Raw genomic sequence first — 17,513 nt, forward strand, 5'->3', positions numbered from 1 at the left:
GCGCCACCCGCGTTGCATATACCAGAGACTAGCAAGCAGCTATAACAAGTCAAAATGGGTCAGGGAAGAGGAGGAAAACGCAGTGCTGCAAACGCATCAGTTTAGTAAGTGGGTATAGTGTTTATTTGGTTGTTGGGTTTTTGTTTTTACACAATTACAAGCCTTGTACAAATCTGCATTTTACATACATATGTATAATCTTTATACAGAGTAGTAACTTCATCAGAGAACGCTTATGCACGGTAAAGAAACAACCGATTTCCCCACGGAAGGTGGCTTAGAGTTGGCGGGCATCTCCCTGGCCATGATTTTAACCCAGGACGTCTGGCGTGGCAGCAGCTGTTTCTTCTTCCAGCTGCCTCTCCCCTTCAGAAAGTGCTCCTTTTTTGACACACCTGTTGCCATATCTATGGTGGGTTGGCAACAGGGAGGCCTGCATGAGTCGTGAAGGAGCACCAACCAAGGTAGCCTGCTAGCCTATGCAAAGTGGCCCGGCTGGGTGTCACTTAAACCTCCTGGTTTTGCTACTGGTCTGCAACTGCATAGACCAGCAGGCTGCCCTACAAGCCTGGCTAGTTGCAAAAATGCAACAGGCTGCTCAGTGGTTTCCTAGTGTTAGCAGGCAGGCTACAGTAATGGCTCAGTCCCCAAAGTCCAAGGGACAATCTGCTTTAGGGAACCTGGCAAAACTGTGGCGTGTCACCAAATGCGTTCATGGTGGCCACCTGCTTCGGCACGAGTTCCAACAGTTACCGCAAGCAGAGTCAGCGGCTTTGCAGGAGACACAAAGGCAGAGTTATGTGGCTGTCAAATTCACCAGCCTGCAGCAACGCACAGCAGAGGGAAGAGACAGCCTGGGGCTTAACTCTTGTCTCTGCACAGCTAAAAGGATGGAGATAAAAGGTTAGTTCCACCTCTCGTGGCTTCACATACATGATGGTCTTCCATGTGGTTTATTCTTGATGCATGGGCTTCTCCCTTCATTGCAGTCAATGGAGAGCAAAGTGTTTGCACTCACTTGTACTGCTCTTCCCTCTGGGATAATAAGGGTCAGTTTATACTTTCAGCTAAATCAAGTGGCAAAGCTTGCCTTACAGTTATCACTCCCGGCTTCAGGCGGTGGTCATGTCCTCCCCGAAGGCAGAAAAAAAAGCATGTGGGGGTGGGTGGGGAAAAACTAGGCTGAACCCTTTCCCCTGACAGGCTAGTTTTCAACACACAGAGAATATTATCTTGCATAATGAGAGCATTCAAACCTGAAGTGCTGCAGTCTCACTTTACTAGCAGATTCCGCCAATTGTAATCAGCTGGTTTTGTGTGCTTTCAGCTTAAAAAGCTGGTGAATGCTGATCATGAAACAAAGCTTCCCCTCGCCACCGCTGCACGAAGTTTCGTTTCCGCAGATTCTAGACCTGCTGAAATTTGGGGGTTTTAATACATATCTATATCTGGTGGTAGATCAAGTGAGAGGGAGAGGAAATGACTCTTCCATTTTAATAAACCAGAAGTCAGCCCATCATTGCCACAAGGAGCAGAGGGAAGAGGGTGCCTGTCTTAAACCTTTTTCTGCATTCTGCTGCCCGAATAACATGGAACAGCTTCAGGCCAAGGCTGCATCCAGCCTTGTTCAGGCTGCAGATGCAGCTTCCACAGGTCTCATATACACCTCAAATGGAAAGTGTCAGAACCTGCTAGGAAACAGTTTCCTGCTAAGGCAAAAAGAAAACCCACAAGGGATAAGTAGGCCTCCTTCTAAGTCTTCCTCTTTTAGCCTTGATTTTCATAAAGTGCTTAGTAAAATAACGCTTCACGTGTTTCTTCCATCCCACACCATCCGGTAACGAAAAGCCCCAGCCCTTGCGGCAGGTGTCAATCATTCAACCCCTGCTCTTTCAGAGGCACGCTACGACCCACACTGTGGCCACTTGAGAAAGGTGCGGCCAATGTGGATATTTCAAGTACTGCACTCCCAACTTCCTCAGGGATGATGGGAGCTGTAGTTTAACATCTGGATAGCACTGCATTGGCAACCGGGGACTAAGATGGCACTTTCCCTTCTCTGCTGTTCACTGTTGCTGGTGGGACATCCTGGTATCCCCATGCCCACGGCTTGCTGATATCACAAGGCCCGCAACCAATGGGTGGCAGATTGATTTGCCTCCCACCAAAGCTGAAGGGCACTGCCCCACTGCAGAAGAAAAGCTCCCCCCCCCCCAAAAAAAGACACCAATAGCTGAATGACTTGGCTGCAGGAAGCACAATCCAAATAGAGAGGCAGCAATGTGTCCTTCTGGGGTCAGTTCTCGGCTTGGTGAGAGGATTCTCCCAGCAGGCAAAACAGGGAAAAGGAGGTATCTCTGTTTTTCTGCCCCCTGTCTTTCCGGTGACTGCAAATCCCAATGCACAGCAAAACCCAGCACTCTTAAAAGCAAAACAAATGCATGCACTGGTTAGCTCTAGGCCTTGCTACCGTGTCGTTAAGGGCTCCAGGCACTGTGGCGTCCTCTGGGAGCTGCTCCTTTTGAACGGCCAAGTCTGCTCATCTTCCAGGGGAGAGGGAGCAACTTGGGCTTCCGTCGCTGTTGGAATGAGTTCATCGCAGCAGATCGCAAAAGGCCGCAGGTCCCAAGTGCTCTGCTGTCCGCTTCAATGTGACAAAGTTGGCGAACGCAGCATGACCATCAGCCTCAGGGCTGCCAGTTTGACCAAGCAGTTGGATCCTTGGTTTTGACTTTCCTTCGCCCTCCACAGTAATGCTTGGCCGACTGAGAAGGTAGTTTTACAGGTGACTGAATACATAATTGCCATCAGGGAAAAAGGACTCAGCTGTGTAAATTAGGTAAGGACACTTGTGAGGGTTTATTAGCAGAGGAAGGAGGTAGAGGAGCATGGGGGGTTTATCGATGGAGTGCCTGGGACTTTGGATTGAGTGGACAGTTTCTGGAAAACCCTTTGTGCATGACAATACGTCTATTTCTGTTAGTGGCTCAGATCTTTTAAAGCACTTTTCTCCTCACATCGACCACGTTGGTCCTGCAGCAGGGCAAAATTTCACAACAGGAAGATCTCTCCCTTAACGGAAAGATCATTAACGGAAACTGCTGCTATTGATTTTGCAAGATGGTAGCAACAGAAAAAACTCTGAAAGCCATAATGGACCATGTTCCAAGGAGTAATTCATCATGCGCCAGATGCAGAATTTCCTACTGGGGCCTGGCTGAGAGAAATAGCTGTGCTGTGGGTGGCTGGGTGACAGCTACATGGTCTCCAAGATGAAACATGTTCACATGCTTGCAACCCCTGCTGCAGGCTTCGCGTTTGAGAGAGAGATAACGTGAGTCAATCTGCTACAGACCTCAAAAGCAAAAACAAGCAGATTCCCAGTGTTTTAACTTGTCGGAAGCTGCCCCTTCAGTTCCACATCTAGGAATGCAGGCAACTAAATAGGTGAGAGGGAAAGGAAGGGAGGACACCTCTGAACGGTTGGGCCCAGACTCATCTCCCCTCACCCTATCTCAGTTAATATTGCAGAACCAGCACTGTCCCTGAAAATACTCTTCTGTTTCTTTCTCTCCCCTTTTGCCAAAGACCCGGAGGGAAGAATTGAACTTCTGCTCAAGTGCTACACAGCATACAGGCCCATGAACAGGGCAGGAAGCACAGCAAAAAATGAGGTTCTTTAGCCTTGTAGCAGCCAAGGCAGCCACTTCCCTTGTTCCGAAAGAGGTTCCCCAGAGGCTCTGGATGCTCAGGGAGGCGAAGAAGAGGAGGTGAGAACAAGATGACTGCAGGTCCAGGCCTGGGTGGCTTGAATTAGTAAGGCAGGTTGCAGGAGGGGGGGAGGGAAGAGAGCAGGGGCTTCCAAAACCCAATTTGCCTTCTGCAGACATGGCTGCCTATGCCTGGTGTACCAAGCAGGAGACGGTAAGCAGGGAACTTCCTCCTCGACTCTCAGGGGAATATCTGGAGTTCGAATTTGGGTGCCCACTCGAGCGCGCTCTTCACCACAGCCAAAGCTGCCGCGCCCAGTGCCACCGTCAGCCCCATGACTGCCAGCTTGACAAAGCGGTTGGTCCTTGGTTTGGTTGCCAAGAGCAACTTTGCCCGCTCCTCCGCTCGGAGCCGCTCTCTGAAGCGCTGCCGGAGAACCATGTCGGGCCGCTGCTGGGCCGAAGCCAGCTCAAAGTCTTTGAAGGTGGAAGCAGCCGTCCTGTAGGGGAAGAAGGAAACAGAGGCAGGGCAGGTCATTCCAAGCAGCCAGGCAGGATATGGTTCTCCTGCTGTGGAGGAGGAGGAGAAGAGTTCGGATTTGATATCCGCCTTATCACTACCCAAAGGAGTCTCAAAGCTGCCAACATTCTCCTTTCCCTTCCTCCCCCACAACAAACACTCTGTGAGGTGAGTGGGGCTGAGAGACTTCAGAGAAGTGTGACTAGCCCAAGGTCACCCAGCAGCTCCATGTGGAGGAGCGGAGACGCGAACCCGGTTCCCCAGATTATGAGTCTACCGTTCTTAACCACTACACCACACTGGCTCAGGGTATCACAATAAGTGTGGAAAGCACCCCCAAAGTTTGTTGTGTTTTCCGGATCTTGGAAACTAGCAACTTTACCATGAGTTAAAATTCTCAAGTTTGGTTCTCTTAAAAGGATATGGGCAGGAAGCTCACTTCCTAGGGATCAGTCCACCTCAGACAATGGAATGGAAGAGCAGCTCAGAGTTGCCTGAACTCCTGAACTGACCTTGCTTGCTGAACTCACATGGACACCTAGAAACAAGCAGCCAGCCCCATTCTGTCTACACAGGCAACATCTGAGACCCACAGCCAGCGGGCGATCAAACCAGCCTGCAGCTGTTATCAGAGCCAGGAGACGGCACTTGTAGAAACCTTGAGTGACCTTATCTTACACAACAGGCAAAAGGGACAACGGATATTTGAGATGCTCAGAAGAGGATAGTGGAGCTCTCACACGCTCTTTATCTTTCAGGGCCGCTGTTTGGGTTTGTTGCTCCTTTTTTTCTGCTACAGGAGACGACATAAGCAGCTACCGAATGAAAACTCAACTGCTGAAAGGGCAAGCTACTTTTCTCAAACTGAAGTTTTAAAGGCAGAGAGTGGGTTGCTTTTTTGGAGGAGAAATCTCTGCTTCTTTCTGAATTCCTAGTGCGGCCAGCATGTGCAGAAACTGCCTTTATGACTGCTGGACCCACTACTGGTCTCGCCCTATCCCCCAGAGCCATGAAGGGGAAGTCCCTAACTCACTGAGGGTTTGAGATCCATCTGCTGCCCTCACCTGGTTTAGCTGGCCGGTCGAAGCCGTTCCCGGGGTGTGGCCGCTGTCAAATGCTGACAGCTTCTAGGAGCCTCGTGTGAGCGGAGCGCATGGTGGGGACCCAAGGTGGACAAACGACCCCATGAGGAATATGCTGTGCTACATCTCCACTAACGCCCCAACTAAAGGCTCTCATTACCCACCTTTCAGCTTGCTGCTGAGCAGCCTCCCGGGCAAGTTCCGATGGTGGAAACTGAACGAAGAGGTCTCCAGCTCGACTGATCAGGGTCTCGTACGGAAGGTCTTGTGGGATCTGCGATAAAAGATGGTGGACGGAGGCCATGTCACACTCGCAGGCGAGAACCTCCGGTGCGCGATGGAGCACGATCTGCAGAGAAGCAAGCAGCAACTCGGCTTAGGTGGCGGACAGCGCCAATGCTTCCCTGTCACAGGGCTACTGCTGCCAAGGGTTCAAAAGGTCCCTGCCACCTGTGATCTCGTGTGACAAGAGTTTCAAAAAGCATGGGGGAAATGCAGAGGATACTTCACAAAACAGTGCCCTAAAATACATACCTGGACTTGTTTCGATTAATGTCTGCAGGAGACTTTGTGGATATTTAAGTTATAATTAGAAAAATCTTAATAATTATTCCTAAAGGAAACAGCTTATAAGAAGTAAATAAGGAGGCCAGATACAGGATAAAGGAAGCCTTTTATTTGGTTGTTTGTATTGTTGTATGTTATGCTCATTGTATGTTATGTTCACGTTTAATGAGGGTGGATTTCTGTATTGGGGGGGTGGGGGTTTATGTTATGTTGTAAATAAAATTCCAATTTTTTAAAAAAGGAAAAAGTCCCTGCCAAAGCAGCTGCAAGGAGGGTTCCACTCTATACCCTTTGGAAATAGCAAGTGATATGCAGTCCATGTGTCTCCCTTATAATTTTGCTGCATTGCAGGGGGGTTGGACTAGATGCCCCTTGGGGTCTCTTCCAACTCTAAAAATTATATGATTCCACGAACTGTGGCAAGTCAAAATTACCTCCAGGCAACCAGATGCAGCCCTTGTGCTACTGCTGAATGTGAGAGCTGCCAGGAGAAAGAGAACGAGAGCACAAGCACGCATGGCTCCACAGCAGCAGCTTGCCCTAGACTTTATGGATAGGTCCCAAGTAATGATCCATCGTCCTCTGACAAACAGCAGCCTTGCTCTCCAACATGCAGAATAATTCCCATCCCTATGGTATGGACTAATGGCAACGTTTTCTGTGAAACTCATCTGCCCAAGCACAGCAAAACTGATGATGATGATGATGGTAATAATAATAATAATAATAATAATAATAATAATAATATGCTCTAGTTATCACCCGCTTGGACTACTGCAATGCGCTCTACGTGGGGCTACCTTTGAAGGTGATCTGGAAACTGCAAGAATGCGGCAGCTAGACTGGTGACTGGGAGTGGCCCCTGAGACCACATAACACCAGTCATGAAAGACCTACAATGGCTCCCAGTACATTTCTGAGCACAATTCAAAGTGTTGGTGATGACCTTTAAAGCCCTAAATGACCTTGGTCCAATATCCCTGAAGGAGCATCTCCACCCCCACCGTTCAGCCCGGACACTGAGATCCAGCGCCGAGGGCCTTCTGGCGGTTCCATCGCTGCAAGAAGTGAGGTTACAGGGAACCAGACAGAGGGACTTCTCGGTAGTGGCGCCCACCCTGTGGAACGCCCTCCCTTCAGATGTGAAGGAAATAAGCAGCTATCCTATCTTTAAAAGACATCTGAAGGCAGCCCTGTTCAGGGAAGTTTTTAATATTTAATGCTGTATTGTTTTTAACACTCGATTGGGAGCCGCCCAGAGTGGCTGGGGAAACTCAGCCAGATGGGTGGGGTATAAATAAGAAATTATTATTATAATAGCTTAACGCAAGGAGGAGAAGCCAATACTCTCTGCTACAGACTCAAGCTTGTTTTCTTGATGGAAGGTTTGCAACTGGAACTCTGTGCTGAAGGCAAAGAAGCCGCTAAGCAGCAAAGCTGTCTCTTGCAGCTCTATGCACCTGGGGCGGGAAGCAAAAAGCACAGCCTGGTTTGGTTCATGTTCCACTGCTGAAGTGAGCGACACCTACCACTGCTGCAAAGTAGATTGGCATTAGCGGGTGGCATGCCAGGAAGAAGTCGTACAACCGCACGACGTGTCTGAAGTCAGACAGCACGTGTCCAAACCAGGTGATCAGCCAGCTGAGAGCAAAAATGGTCCCCACTTCAGCTCTGTGCAAAAAAGGAAGAGGAACAAAGAAACAAAGGGGTCAAGGTAAAGCATCCCGTTTGCTCAACCCCTTCCCCCCAGGTTGCAAATTGCAGCTGCTGGGATGGCTGTTCTCCACATGATATGGCATGGGATTCAGCAGGAATTCAGGAAGGGACAAGCTATCAAAAGAGGCTTGTGACATCTTCTTCCTTGGAGGTTGCCAAGACTGAACAGGTGGCTGCCTGTCAGAAATGCTTTTGGATTTTCCACCTCAAGGTCGCTTCCAATTCTATTTCTCAGAGCATACAAAAGAATATGGACACTGAAGGCCTAGAAGCCACTAACTGCATCACCAAATTCTCCAAGTTTTGCATCTCGAGAGGGGTGCTGAAAAAGGCACTGCTCAGTCATGCTAGGCAGCAGTAAGGGAGGACTTCCTAGAGTTAACCTTCAATTGCATGCATTTTTAATATTTTTTTAAAAAAGGAAAGTGCAGCAATTCCACTTACCTCTGCATGAAGTCATGCAATTCTGGGTTCACCTGGTCTATAATGGGCATCAGGTAGTTTAAGATGTGCTTGGTGTTGTCCATTGTCGGGTCCATAAAATCCCTGCCAGGCAAAGCAGGTCTGGTCAGCCAAGTCTTGAGGCAGTGTGAAGCAAACACTCTCTTGTTTATCACAGACGGCAAACGGTGCAAAGCAGACCACAAGCCAAGAGATACCCAAATGCCCCGGGAAGTGGGAATAGGAGACGGGATACTTTCTGGTTCCAACAACCAGAGGCTCACTCACAGTAAGCGGCCGGCAAGTGTACAAACTTGAACACAAGAGAGGCTGTTGCAATGGAGAAACACAAGTGACCATGCAGGTCCATTTTTTTTTATTTTAGAAAAGGAAAGTCACCAGGACTCCAGCAGAAAAACATGCAGAGACCCTGAAGGCGTGGGTCCAAAGTCATGGGCTTGCTTTTGGAAAACAACAACACACTTTATGTTCTTGAGAAAACTATGTTCACAAGGGGCTTGGTGCACTGTGAATGCCACAATTGCTTCGACACAGATTGAAAGTAGATGCTGGGTTCAGAAACTGGCCATTGCCACTAGCCACTAACGTTTCTGCAAAAACTAGCTTCAGGAAAGTCTGGCAAGGGCTGGTCCTGAGAAGAATCTGGGGAAAACAACCCTCTCTCCCCCCCAGGCTCTGTAGATTTAACACACTCCTTCAACCTTTGCCTCAACTTCTAGTTAGTATTTAGAAAGGGTGTGAAAGTGATTTCTCTGCAGGAGGCTGGCCACGCTTTGTCTGGGACTGGAATACTTAACTCTCACAGCTGCCCAGTCCCTCCCAATGCAAACAAGATAACAATGGATGGAAATTGGGAAAGAGCAGCAGCAAAGCATCAGGCATTCATCAGCCTCCCTTATAATTGCACCTGCCATCCCACAGTACAGTGAAATACATTTTTTCTTTGTCCTCTTTTAAGACTGTTATATTGTACATATTGCAACACTGTTTGTATTGCAGTTATAATAAGATCAGATTAGATTATGTCCTCTTACATCTACCCAGAAGATTTTAATCCATCCAGTCTGCTCTCCAGTCCCTTCCCCACTGCGCTTTTTCACTGAGTTGGGCAGAACTACCACTGCCTAATCAAAGTGCAGCAGAACGTTTTCTAATCTACATCAAGAAGCAACAGCAAAAGCAACACAATGCCGATTCCTGGGCAGACTAGTTCCGGGAACTTTAGGTAGCACAGTCCTAGAACAACGAGGAAGGGTGCAATGTCTATAGCAAAGGACCTGGGTTTCAACCATCTCTATTACAGAAGCCCAGTGGAAGAGCAGGAAGGAGATGTTGAATCTTTGGGTGGGATTCACCCAACAAACCCATCAGTGGAAGCCTCTGCAAGGGCTTTTGCTTGCACTATGGGGCTTCCCTCCCCTTGCCCACCCTAACTTTGGCCCTGGAGTGGGTGGCAGAAACCCCAGAACAGCACAAGGGGGGAAGGAGGAGTCATTCCATCTGGCAACCTAATATGCTTGCACAGATGGAACGTTTGTAATAGCACAATGTTGAAACCTAACCTTTAATTTTTTTAATAAACCTGGGTGACATGCAGAGAATGTGGTTCAGAGAGGAGGGGAATTAGACTTCCCTCTCCAGAAGGGCCTGCATGTCCCTCCTCTAACTGAGCAAGCTAACAGTCAGCAGTTGGGGGACGTTTAACCCTCATTGAGAGGCTGCAAACCCAAACAACGGGAAGTAGAAAGGAATACAGGCACTAGGCAGCTCCACTCAAGAACCAACCCCAACTCCCTTAGCGGGAGGCTGATGCACAGTACAAAGGCTTTAAGACCCACTGTGGCAGGAAATACACTCAATGGGAAGGGCCAGAGCTTAGCGTTAGAGAACATGTTTTGCATGCAAAAAAGTCCCAGGTTCAATTCCTGGCATTTGCAGGTAAGGCTGGGCATGTTCCCTGCCTGAAAGCATAGAGAGCAGCTATCAGTGAAGGCAACACCAAGCTAGGTAGACCTATGGTCTGATTCAATATAAGGGAGCTTCTTATGTAAATCCCATTGGATGTGCTCAGAGCAGGGGTAGGCAAACTAAGGCCCGGGGGCTGGATGCAGCCCAATCACCTTCTCAATCCGGCCCGCGGATGGTTCGGGAATCAGTGTGTTTTTACATGAGTAGAATGTGTCCTTTTATTTAAAATGCATCTCTGGGTTATTTGTGAGGCATAGGAATTCGTTTTGGTTTTTTGTTTTTCAAAATATAGTCCGGTCCCCCACAAGGTCTGAGGGACAGTGGACCGGCCCGCTGCTGAAAAAGGTTGCTGACCCCTGGCTCAGAGAGAGAAAGTTGGAGATTTGGGGGTTCCAAGGTAAGGAGCAACTTGAGCATCCTCGTTTTCACTGTGTGGACTTTTCTTCCTGGCTCACTCCTTGTTAAAGGTAGAGGCACCATTCTGCAGCAGGGACCTAACAGCCACCGCTAACCTATTCCTGGAACCCAGGTGGGTCGCCATGTGAATTCGCCACTGTGCAGCAACCCGGGAGCCTGCTCCATGACTCCTTTCTGGCTCCGCAGTCCGGGGTGCTCTCTAACGCAGACAAGAGTACCTGAGGTGATGGGTTGAAAGCTTTTCCACGAGGGCCGTTGCCAGTCTCTCTCCAACCACAAGCAGAAATGTGACCACGATGTCGTGGTAGCCTTGGTAGTAGTGAAGCTGTGGGTTGCGCTGCAAGACCTGCAGGATGCTGTCAATCAGCTCTTCCTGCAGCCCCTCCCTCTGCTCATCTGGCATCCCTGCAAGGAGAGCAACAAGAAGGGTTCGGAGAGTTGGCAGCTGAGAACATCCACCAGACAACATCCTGCATCTCAGTGACATGAGTTACCGTATTTTTCGTCCTATAGGACGCTCCGTCCCATAGGACGCACCTAGGTTTTTTGGGGGGAAATAAAGGGGGAAAAAATCCCTTTATTTCCCCCACAAAACCAGGTGGGGGAAACCAAACCAGGTCGAGGAACAGTGGGATGGCAGCGCTGTGCCTCCTTGCTGTCCCCTGAGCTTGTGGGGCTGGCCGATGTCTGTCCGGCATGCAGGGCGCGCCGGGCGGCAGGCTGCTATCTGCAGCGTGGGGAGCCCTGCGGGGAACTTCTGCAGGACTCCAACACACTGCGGATGTCTGCCCGGCGCGAGGGGTGCTCTGCTTCAGGGCACCTGTCGCGCCGGGTGGCAGGCTGCTATCCGCAGCCTAGACAGCCCTGCGGGAACTCCCGCAGGGCTGCCTAGGCTGCGGATGTGTTCCTGAAGCATGGAGAGCGAGAGGAGTCGTGCACACTGACCCCTCTCGCTCTCCAAGCTTCAGCGAAAGCCTGCATTCACCCCATAGGACGCACCCCGATTTCCCCTTCATTTTTGGAGGGGGGAAAGTGCGTCCTATAGGGCGAAAAATATGGTACTTCAGCTGCCTGTCTCTCTTGTCTCCTGCCAGCTGAAGGCAACACACATAGATCCAAAGGCAGAATCATTAAGGGATTCCTGGATTTAACAACAGGGGTTAATTATCTCCTCAGCCCCATGACCTTATTGTGCATACAGTGTGCAGTCCCGCATGGCCAAACACAATAGCAGACGCTCAGTAAGTCTGCACTACAAGTATAAAGCAGTTAACCAGCCACTGTATCCCTGCAAGAAAACCTGGTAATAGTAGTTTTACAGCATCTCTACCTGAAGGTGGACCTCCCTTGGTTCAAGCAATAAATCTGATTTCCCAGGCAATTTATCTCTTATTTTAATCCCAAGTCTCGCAGCTTCATTAAATATCAAAATATCACTGGTGCTCAGAGGGAGACTCAGTATTTGGTTCCTTCAGCTGGATCTTCAGGAACTTAGGCGGCAGCAGGACTTGGAGGAAAAAGATCCTGCTGTGATCTTGAAGAGCTGCCGTCAAAGACACTCAGGACCTGGGCGAGATGGACCTATGACATTACTTGGCACAAGGCAAGGTCATATTTTCATGTGTTTAGCTGGCTTGAGACAGTTTAAAATGCAACACCCTTCAATTGGCTAATTGTTCCAGTGCAAAAGAAGGGAGTAGTTTACATTTGTGCTGTCAGGCTCCAAACTTTTCAGCTACAAATATACTGGGTTGATATTCTGCAAACATGAGCACCCTCTGGTAGTACACAGGACCCTTCCTAGCACAATGAAATACAGCAGGATTCTCAGTGGCACACAGAAGTGGAAGCTGCATCTTCCTCTGCACGGAGAAGTTCTCTCTGAACTGGATCTGCTGGCAAAGTGACTCAGCTTAGCACATTAAGAGTCACCAGCTCTTTCACTTCAGGCTGAAGAATACCATGGTCTGAGGCAAGCAACAGCTAAATGAAGAATACAGCAGCATCACCCATTGGTGGGGAGTGAAAACACAAGCGCAGATAAAGAAACAGAGGACCTCCCTCAAGACTCACTTATTCTGGGCCACTGGGGTGTTGCTAGGGCAACAATATCGCAAGCAGCATGTCTAAGCTATCAACTTAAACTAGTTCAGGCATCATGGTTTTCTACTAGGGGTAGATGGTTCAGTCTATTCCCAGCTCATGCCAACTTTCCATGTATTTATTCCTAAAGTTACCTGTGAATTTCTTAAAGCAAAATATGTGTGGAAATCTATAACTAAATTAATATTTCAATGTACGTTTTGCTGCAAAACACTATGTCATTGCATACATTTCATAAACACTTCTTTTCTGAGGCAAGAAAATCAGAGAAGTGTGAAATCCCAAAGGATGATTGTGCTCCAATCTGCATATAAGTGTGGGAGGTGTAAATTAGGTCATTTCACTAGAAATGCAGGCCAAATGAAATTCTCTGTCATCTCTACTTTCAACCCAAGGGATTTCTGCAGAGACCCCACAGCTGGAAGCAGAGAGAGCTTCTTGTACCTGGAGGAAAGCGTCGGAGAGATCGCCTCACATCCAGCAACACTTGCTGGTAATCTTTGTTGTCCTCCCGGAGTTCCTCACCTAGGAGGGATAGAAGAGTGTCACAAATCCACAGCAGTCACAAAAGGAGGACCAGCCCCAAGGAACTAAGGAGGGAAGTGTGTTTAACACAGCCATAAAAACAGAAACTGAATACCTGTTAACAAGTACTCATCAATGTTCAAAACATGGTTTGATCTATGCAATGGGACACTAACAGCACAGGTTCTGAGCACCAGGGAAACATCTGTGTCTCTTAAGGGTAGCACATATTGCAATGCCATCTGAACAGGCTTCTCTTCACCTGCTAATTGCACCAGAGAGAACCAGCTGCACTTCCAAATGGATTTGCTGTCATTTGTGGGGGCTGCATCTAAAAGGAGTTTTACTGGATTCCTGGATTTATTTATTTTTATTCTAAAACCATTCCTGGATCTGCTTTTTAATAGCATTAAATATGCAAGAGGGTGAAGCCACGGAACAACTCTGTGTGAATACTAAAAGCCAAATTAATGGAAGAGAGCTCTCCAATTACATAAAAAAATAAATACTGTAAAACCAAAATGCAAACTGTGCTTTGTCTGAGTAATTAACCCCACACTCAAGCTCAAAGGTTCCCAGAGTCTTTCCCCAGATTGCAAGAGTTATGTGGCTTCACCTGGCGGAGGTGGCAGGTCCTCTGTGTTCACATTAAGCAGCTTTGGCCACACCCTGCAGCGGATCTCATCCATCAGCAGCCCCCCTTCGCTGATAGCCATGCGCCTGAGGGCAGCTACATCCACAGGCTCGCTGCTCAGGGCCTGGTAGATCTCTGCTTCTTTCCTTTTTTTCTTGGAATCACAGTCTGCGAGAGAAACAAAAAACAAATTCAAACCAGCCTTAACAGCAGTTTCGCCTGCTAATGATTGTGGCCTCAAAAGGGGACAGTAATTTATTTACAAGATGGGAAAAGTGAGGCGCTAGATCACACTGGCCAACCCACCAAATCAGTCTTAAGGGCAGGGTGTTTTCTGCAGTGTAGTCAATAAACTTGTTTAAGAAGAAACCAAAGAGTTGACTGAAAGGCAATGGTGACACAACAAACATCAGATGGGCCAATGCAAATGTCGCAGGCTAGTAACTTTGTGATCTCTTTGCTGACACTCTGCTGTTTCGTTATGGAATCTTTAGCTTAATGCTCTGAAAGTCAGAACTGCTCAAGCGCCATATAGGACACTTTCCCTTTCAGTTTAGTATTGTACACAATTTGGTATTGTACATTCAAAAGATCTGACCGTCAGTCACTGTGAGACTCTCCATCACAACAGAATCACATCAGAAAGTGTTGCATCACAGAAAGCTTTTTTCACACCAACATAGACACGTAGCCTCATTCCAATGAATCACAAACTAAGCAACACTTGCATCAGTAGCACTTGGTATACTTGACTGTTGCTAAAAACTAGCCAATTTGTTTTTAATGCAAAGGTTAATAATAGTTAATTATTAATTTTATTATTTATACCCCACCCACCTGGCTGGGCTGCCAGCAGTAATAAGGCAAGCACAAAGCAAGCACGTGATCCAGTATAACCTTTTAAGGATATCTGACTGTTATGCAAAGCAGCAGGCTAAATGCATTGGGCACAATACAACAAGCTCCCAAAGATCTAAACCTTTTGCAGTTTCATTGTGAACACTGCTACACATCTGGATCAGAGCCACCAGAAAAAGCTGGTGATAATCAGCTGCTTTGTTTTATATTCATATATACTTCTCCAGTGCAAGAAGGAAAGTGGGGGAGGGGTGGTGGTGGTGTGCAGCAACAACCTCAGGGAGCCAAATATGTGGAAGCATGACCAGTTTGCATTTAAAAGCCTCTTTCATAAGTCTCTGTTTGTGCAATTTGCATCCATAACACCCACTCTTAGAATTCAGATGGGAGCTGATTTGAAGGGCTCTAACTTGGCAAGGCAACTTGTCACTCTGGATAGTTTTGCAAGACAGCAAATGACCCAAAAGGAGGGCACCAAAAACCCTCTCACACACCCCCAATTACACAACCCCCTGCAGTTTGCAACAGTGCCTTTAAAACTTTGCTATGCAGTGTGTAACTCTTCTGCATTTCCAGCCACATACAGAGGGTTGTTTTGGCAGGAAATTTCATGAGTGCTCACTTTCTACACAACACAATGCTGGAACTTGGAAAGCTACATGCCACTTGACAGAAATCATCCCAAAATAAGCAAGACGAGCAAACAGGAGGAGGATTTCTTTCTACTTGACTCACAGTCTAAATAAAAGTTGACCCTGGTTTCTTTCTCTTTCACAATATCCTCCTTATTGCTAATTTGCACAGGTGTCATTACAGTGGAATGGAAGGTCCTCTGTGCTCTGGTTCCCAAGGACGGCAGTAGCCGAGACAACACTGTTTTGCACACACATGACTTTAGTGAAGAAGTATGAGTGGAATAAAATGCTGTTTCTCCCCCAAAAGAAGCCCCACAGGAAACAGTGAAATGGATTGCATACATGCAGGAGGGGTGGAGAGTGGCTCCTCCATACATGCAGGAGGGTGGCTTAAAACTTATCTGTCTAAAAGGAATACGGTAATTCAGTTAGGTGTGGGATATTTTTCCTTATGAGGGCCATATTGCTTCTAGGGCAGTGGTAGGTGGGGCCAGAAGCAAATGTAGGTGCAGCAAAGAATCCTAATTTTGCTTTTGTACAGGAAGCTTTTTCTATGCATATCCCTCTCAATCAGAGTTTAACAGCACATTCTAGCCAGACAAAAAGGAGGCTGCAAAGCAGGGCTGGTGAAGGGTGTGTATCCTGGGGAAAGTCCTATGGTATTATATGTTGCATATCTTTTTTCTGCTGCAAGTTGTTTGGAGACCTTCAGGCGACAAGTGTCTAATAAGTACAATAAATGAAATGAATGAATGAAAGGTAGAAACGGCTGCACCTGGCTCCTGAGCTCGCGTTCCCCACTTCTAGGTTAGCTCTTAGACCAAGAGCTTTCCAGCCCTCACCCAGGCAGCTGCTGCGTTTCAATTTCTTTTACTGCTAATTTTAATCATTTGTAAATTTGCTTTTATTCCAACATTTCTTGTAAACTGCTTACAGGTTTTACAATAAAACGGTACCTAAATTTTGTTAAAGGGACACGGGTGGCACTGTGGGTTAACCACAGAGCCTAGGACTTGCCGATTGGTTCGAATCCCCGCGATGGGATGAGCTCCCGTTATCGGTCCCTGCTCCTGCCAACCTAGCAGTTCGGAAGCACACCAGTGCAAGTAGATAAATAGGTACCGCTCCAGCGTGTTTCCGTGCGCTGCTCTGGTTCGCCAGAAGCGGCTTAGCCCTGCTGGCCACATGACCCGGAAGCTTTACGCCGGCTCCCTCGGCCAATAAAGCGAGATGAGCGCTGCAACCCCAGAGTCGGTCACGACTGGACCTAATGGTCAGGGGTCCCTTTACCTTTTTAAAATTTTGTTAAGTGAAAGTATGTGCATATCAGAAAGAGAGAGAACACCTTCTCTGCTGTATCCCTGCAGATGGATCCTAACCCTCTTGAGAGAAGCCCGCCCACCTACTTCACTTTTGCACTGGAAGCGAAATGGTATGAACACACACCTGTCTTAGCACTGCGGGGGGGGGGGGAGAGCAGCTTCCTCCCACCCATAGCTGTCAACCTTCCCTTTTTTTTGCGGGAAATTCCCTTATTTCAGTGCCGCTTCCCGCTGCTCTCCTGGATTGTTATATATCCCGTAGACTGTCTCCGGGACAGGTGAGGCTGCTGATCCCTTATTTTCAAATCTGAAAGTTGACAGCTATGCTCCCACCCCCATTCAAGGGGCCTCCCACTGCAGTGCTTTGGAATAATCTGCCTCCCCCCAAAATAAATAAATAAATAAATAAAGTACATAGGGAACCAGATGGTGGGAGTCGCAGTTGCTTCACCTGTTCGACTTCTGCCTGCACTTCTGAGAAGCGAGGGGAGAAAGCGTCACCCGTCGCCCCGCCCACCCCCGGAACGGCCCCCTCCGATTGGCTCCTGTCTCCTGAGCGAGGGGGACGGGGCGTGGCCTCCTCTCCGCCCCGCCCCTTCTCCCTCAGGGCCGCGTCGCCCCTCAGCGGAGCGAAGGCCTCCCTTTCCCCCCTCAGGCGCCCGGCTGTCGAGTCGGCCGAGGGCCTCGCACCCCCGCCGGCCGAGCGGCCCGCGTACCTCGCCTCCCGTTGTCGTGCGGCGGCGGCGGCCTCCGGAGGGCCATGGTCTCTGGGCGCCTCCGAGGAGCATCCCGGCCGGGCCTCTCCGGCTTCGTGTCTCTTTTTCCCCTCTTCCCTTACTCCTCCCTCCCGAGGCTCCGCCCACTTCTCGCTTCTTGCCCGCCTCGGCTGGCGCCTGCCAATAACGTCACCGCCAACCGCCGCGCCTCGAGCGCACGCCGGAGAGGAGTAAACAGCGCCCGCCGCGCATGCGTCGCACCCGCTTTCCTCTTCCTG

The 17,513-nt window shown here is 48.7% G+C and overlaps 1 protein-coding gene across 2 annotated transcripts; it reads right to left on the reverse strand.

Annotated features, from left to right (window-relative positions):
* Nucleotides 1-99: 99 nt before the first annotated feature.
* TBC1D20 (TBC1 domain family member 20) lies at nt 100-17,447 on the reverse strand. Of its 2 annotated transcripts, none has more exons than XM_081917147.1 (8): nt 17,236-17,447; nt 13,687-13,872; nt 12,990-13,070; nt 10,661-10,847; nt 8,040-8,141; nt 7,409-7,550; nt 5,477-5,586; nt 100-4,210 (listed from the first exon to the last, which is right to left on the reverse strand). In XM_081917147.1, exons 1-8 carry the CDS (start codon nt 17,279-17,281, stop codon nt 3,952-3,954), a joined length of 1,113 nt encoding a protein of 370 aa, XP_081773273.1. In that variant the 5' UTR covers nt 17,282-17,447; the 3' UTR covers nt 100-3,951. The 2 variants fall into 2 exon arrangements, with proteins under 2 accessions (XP_081773273.1, XP_081773272.1); XM_081917146.1 differs by having other exon boundaries at nt 5,477-5,661; nt 17,236-17,432.
* Between the last annotated feature and the right edge of the window lie 66 nt (nt 17,448-17,513).

Source organism: Podarcis melisellensis, assembly GCF_964234715.1.
Source record: "Podarcis melisellensis genome assembly, chromosome: 6".
Lineage (NCBI taxonomy): Eukaryota > Metazoa > Chordata > Lepidosauria > Squamata > Lacertidae > Podarcis > Podarcis melisellensis.

What these genes read in the sequence shown, in the direction of transcription:
- TBC1D20 (XM_081917146.1), bottom strand. Translation starts at nt 17,281, where the DNA reads ATGGCCCTCCGGAGGCCGCCGCCGCCGCACGACAACGGGAGGCGAG. An exon ending in TCTCCGACGCTTTCCTCCAG is followed by an intron (nt 10,848 to 12,989) that starts GTACAAGAAGCT and finishes CTCTCCTTGCAG; the next exon opens with GGATGCCAGATGAGCAGAGG. An exon ending in CAATCTACTTTGCAGCAGTG is followed by an intron (nt 5,662 to 7,408) that starts GTAGGTGTCGCT and finishes GCTTCTCTGCAG; the next exon opens with ATCGTGCTCCATCGCGCACC.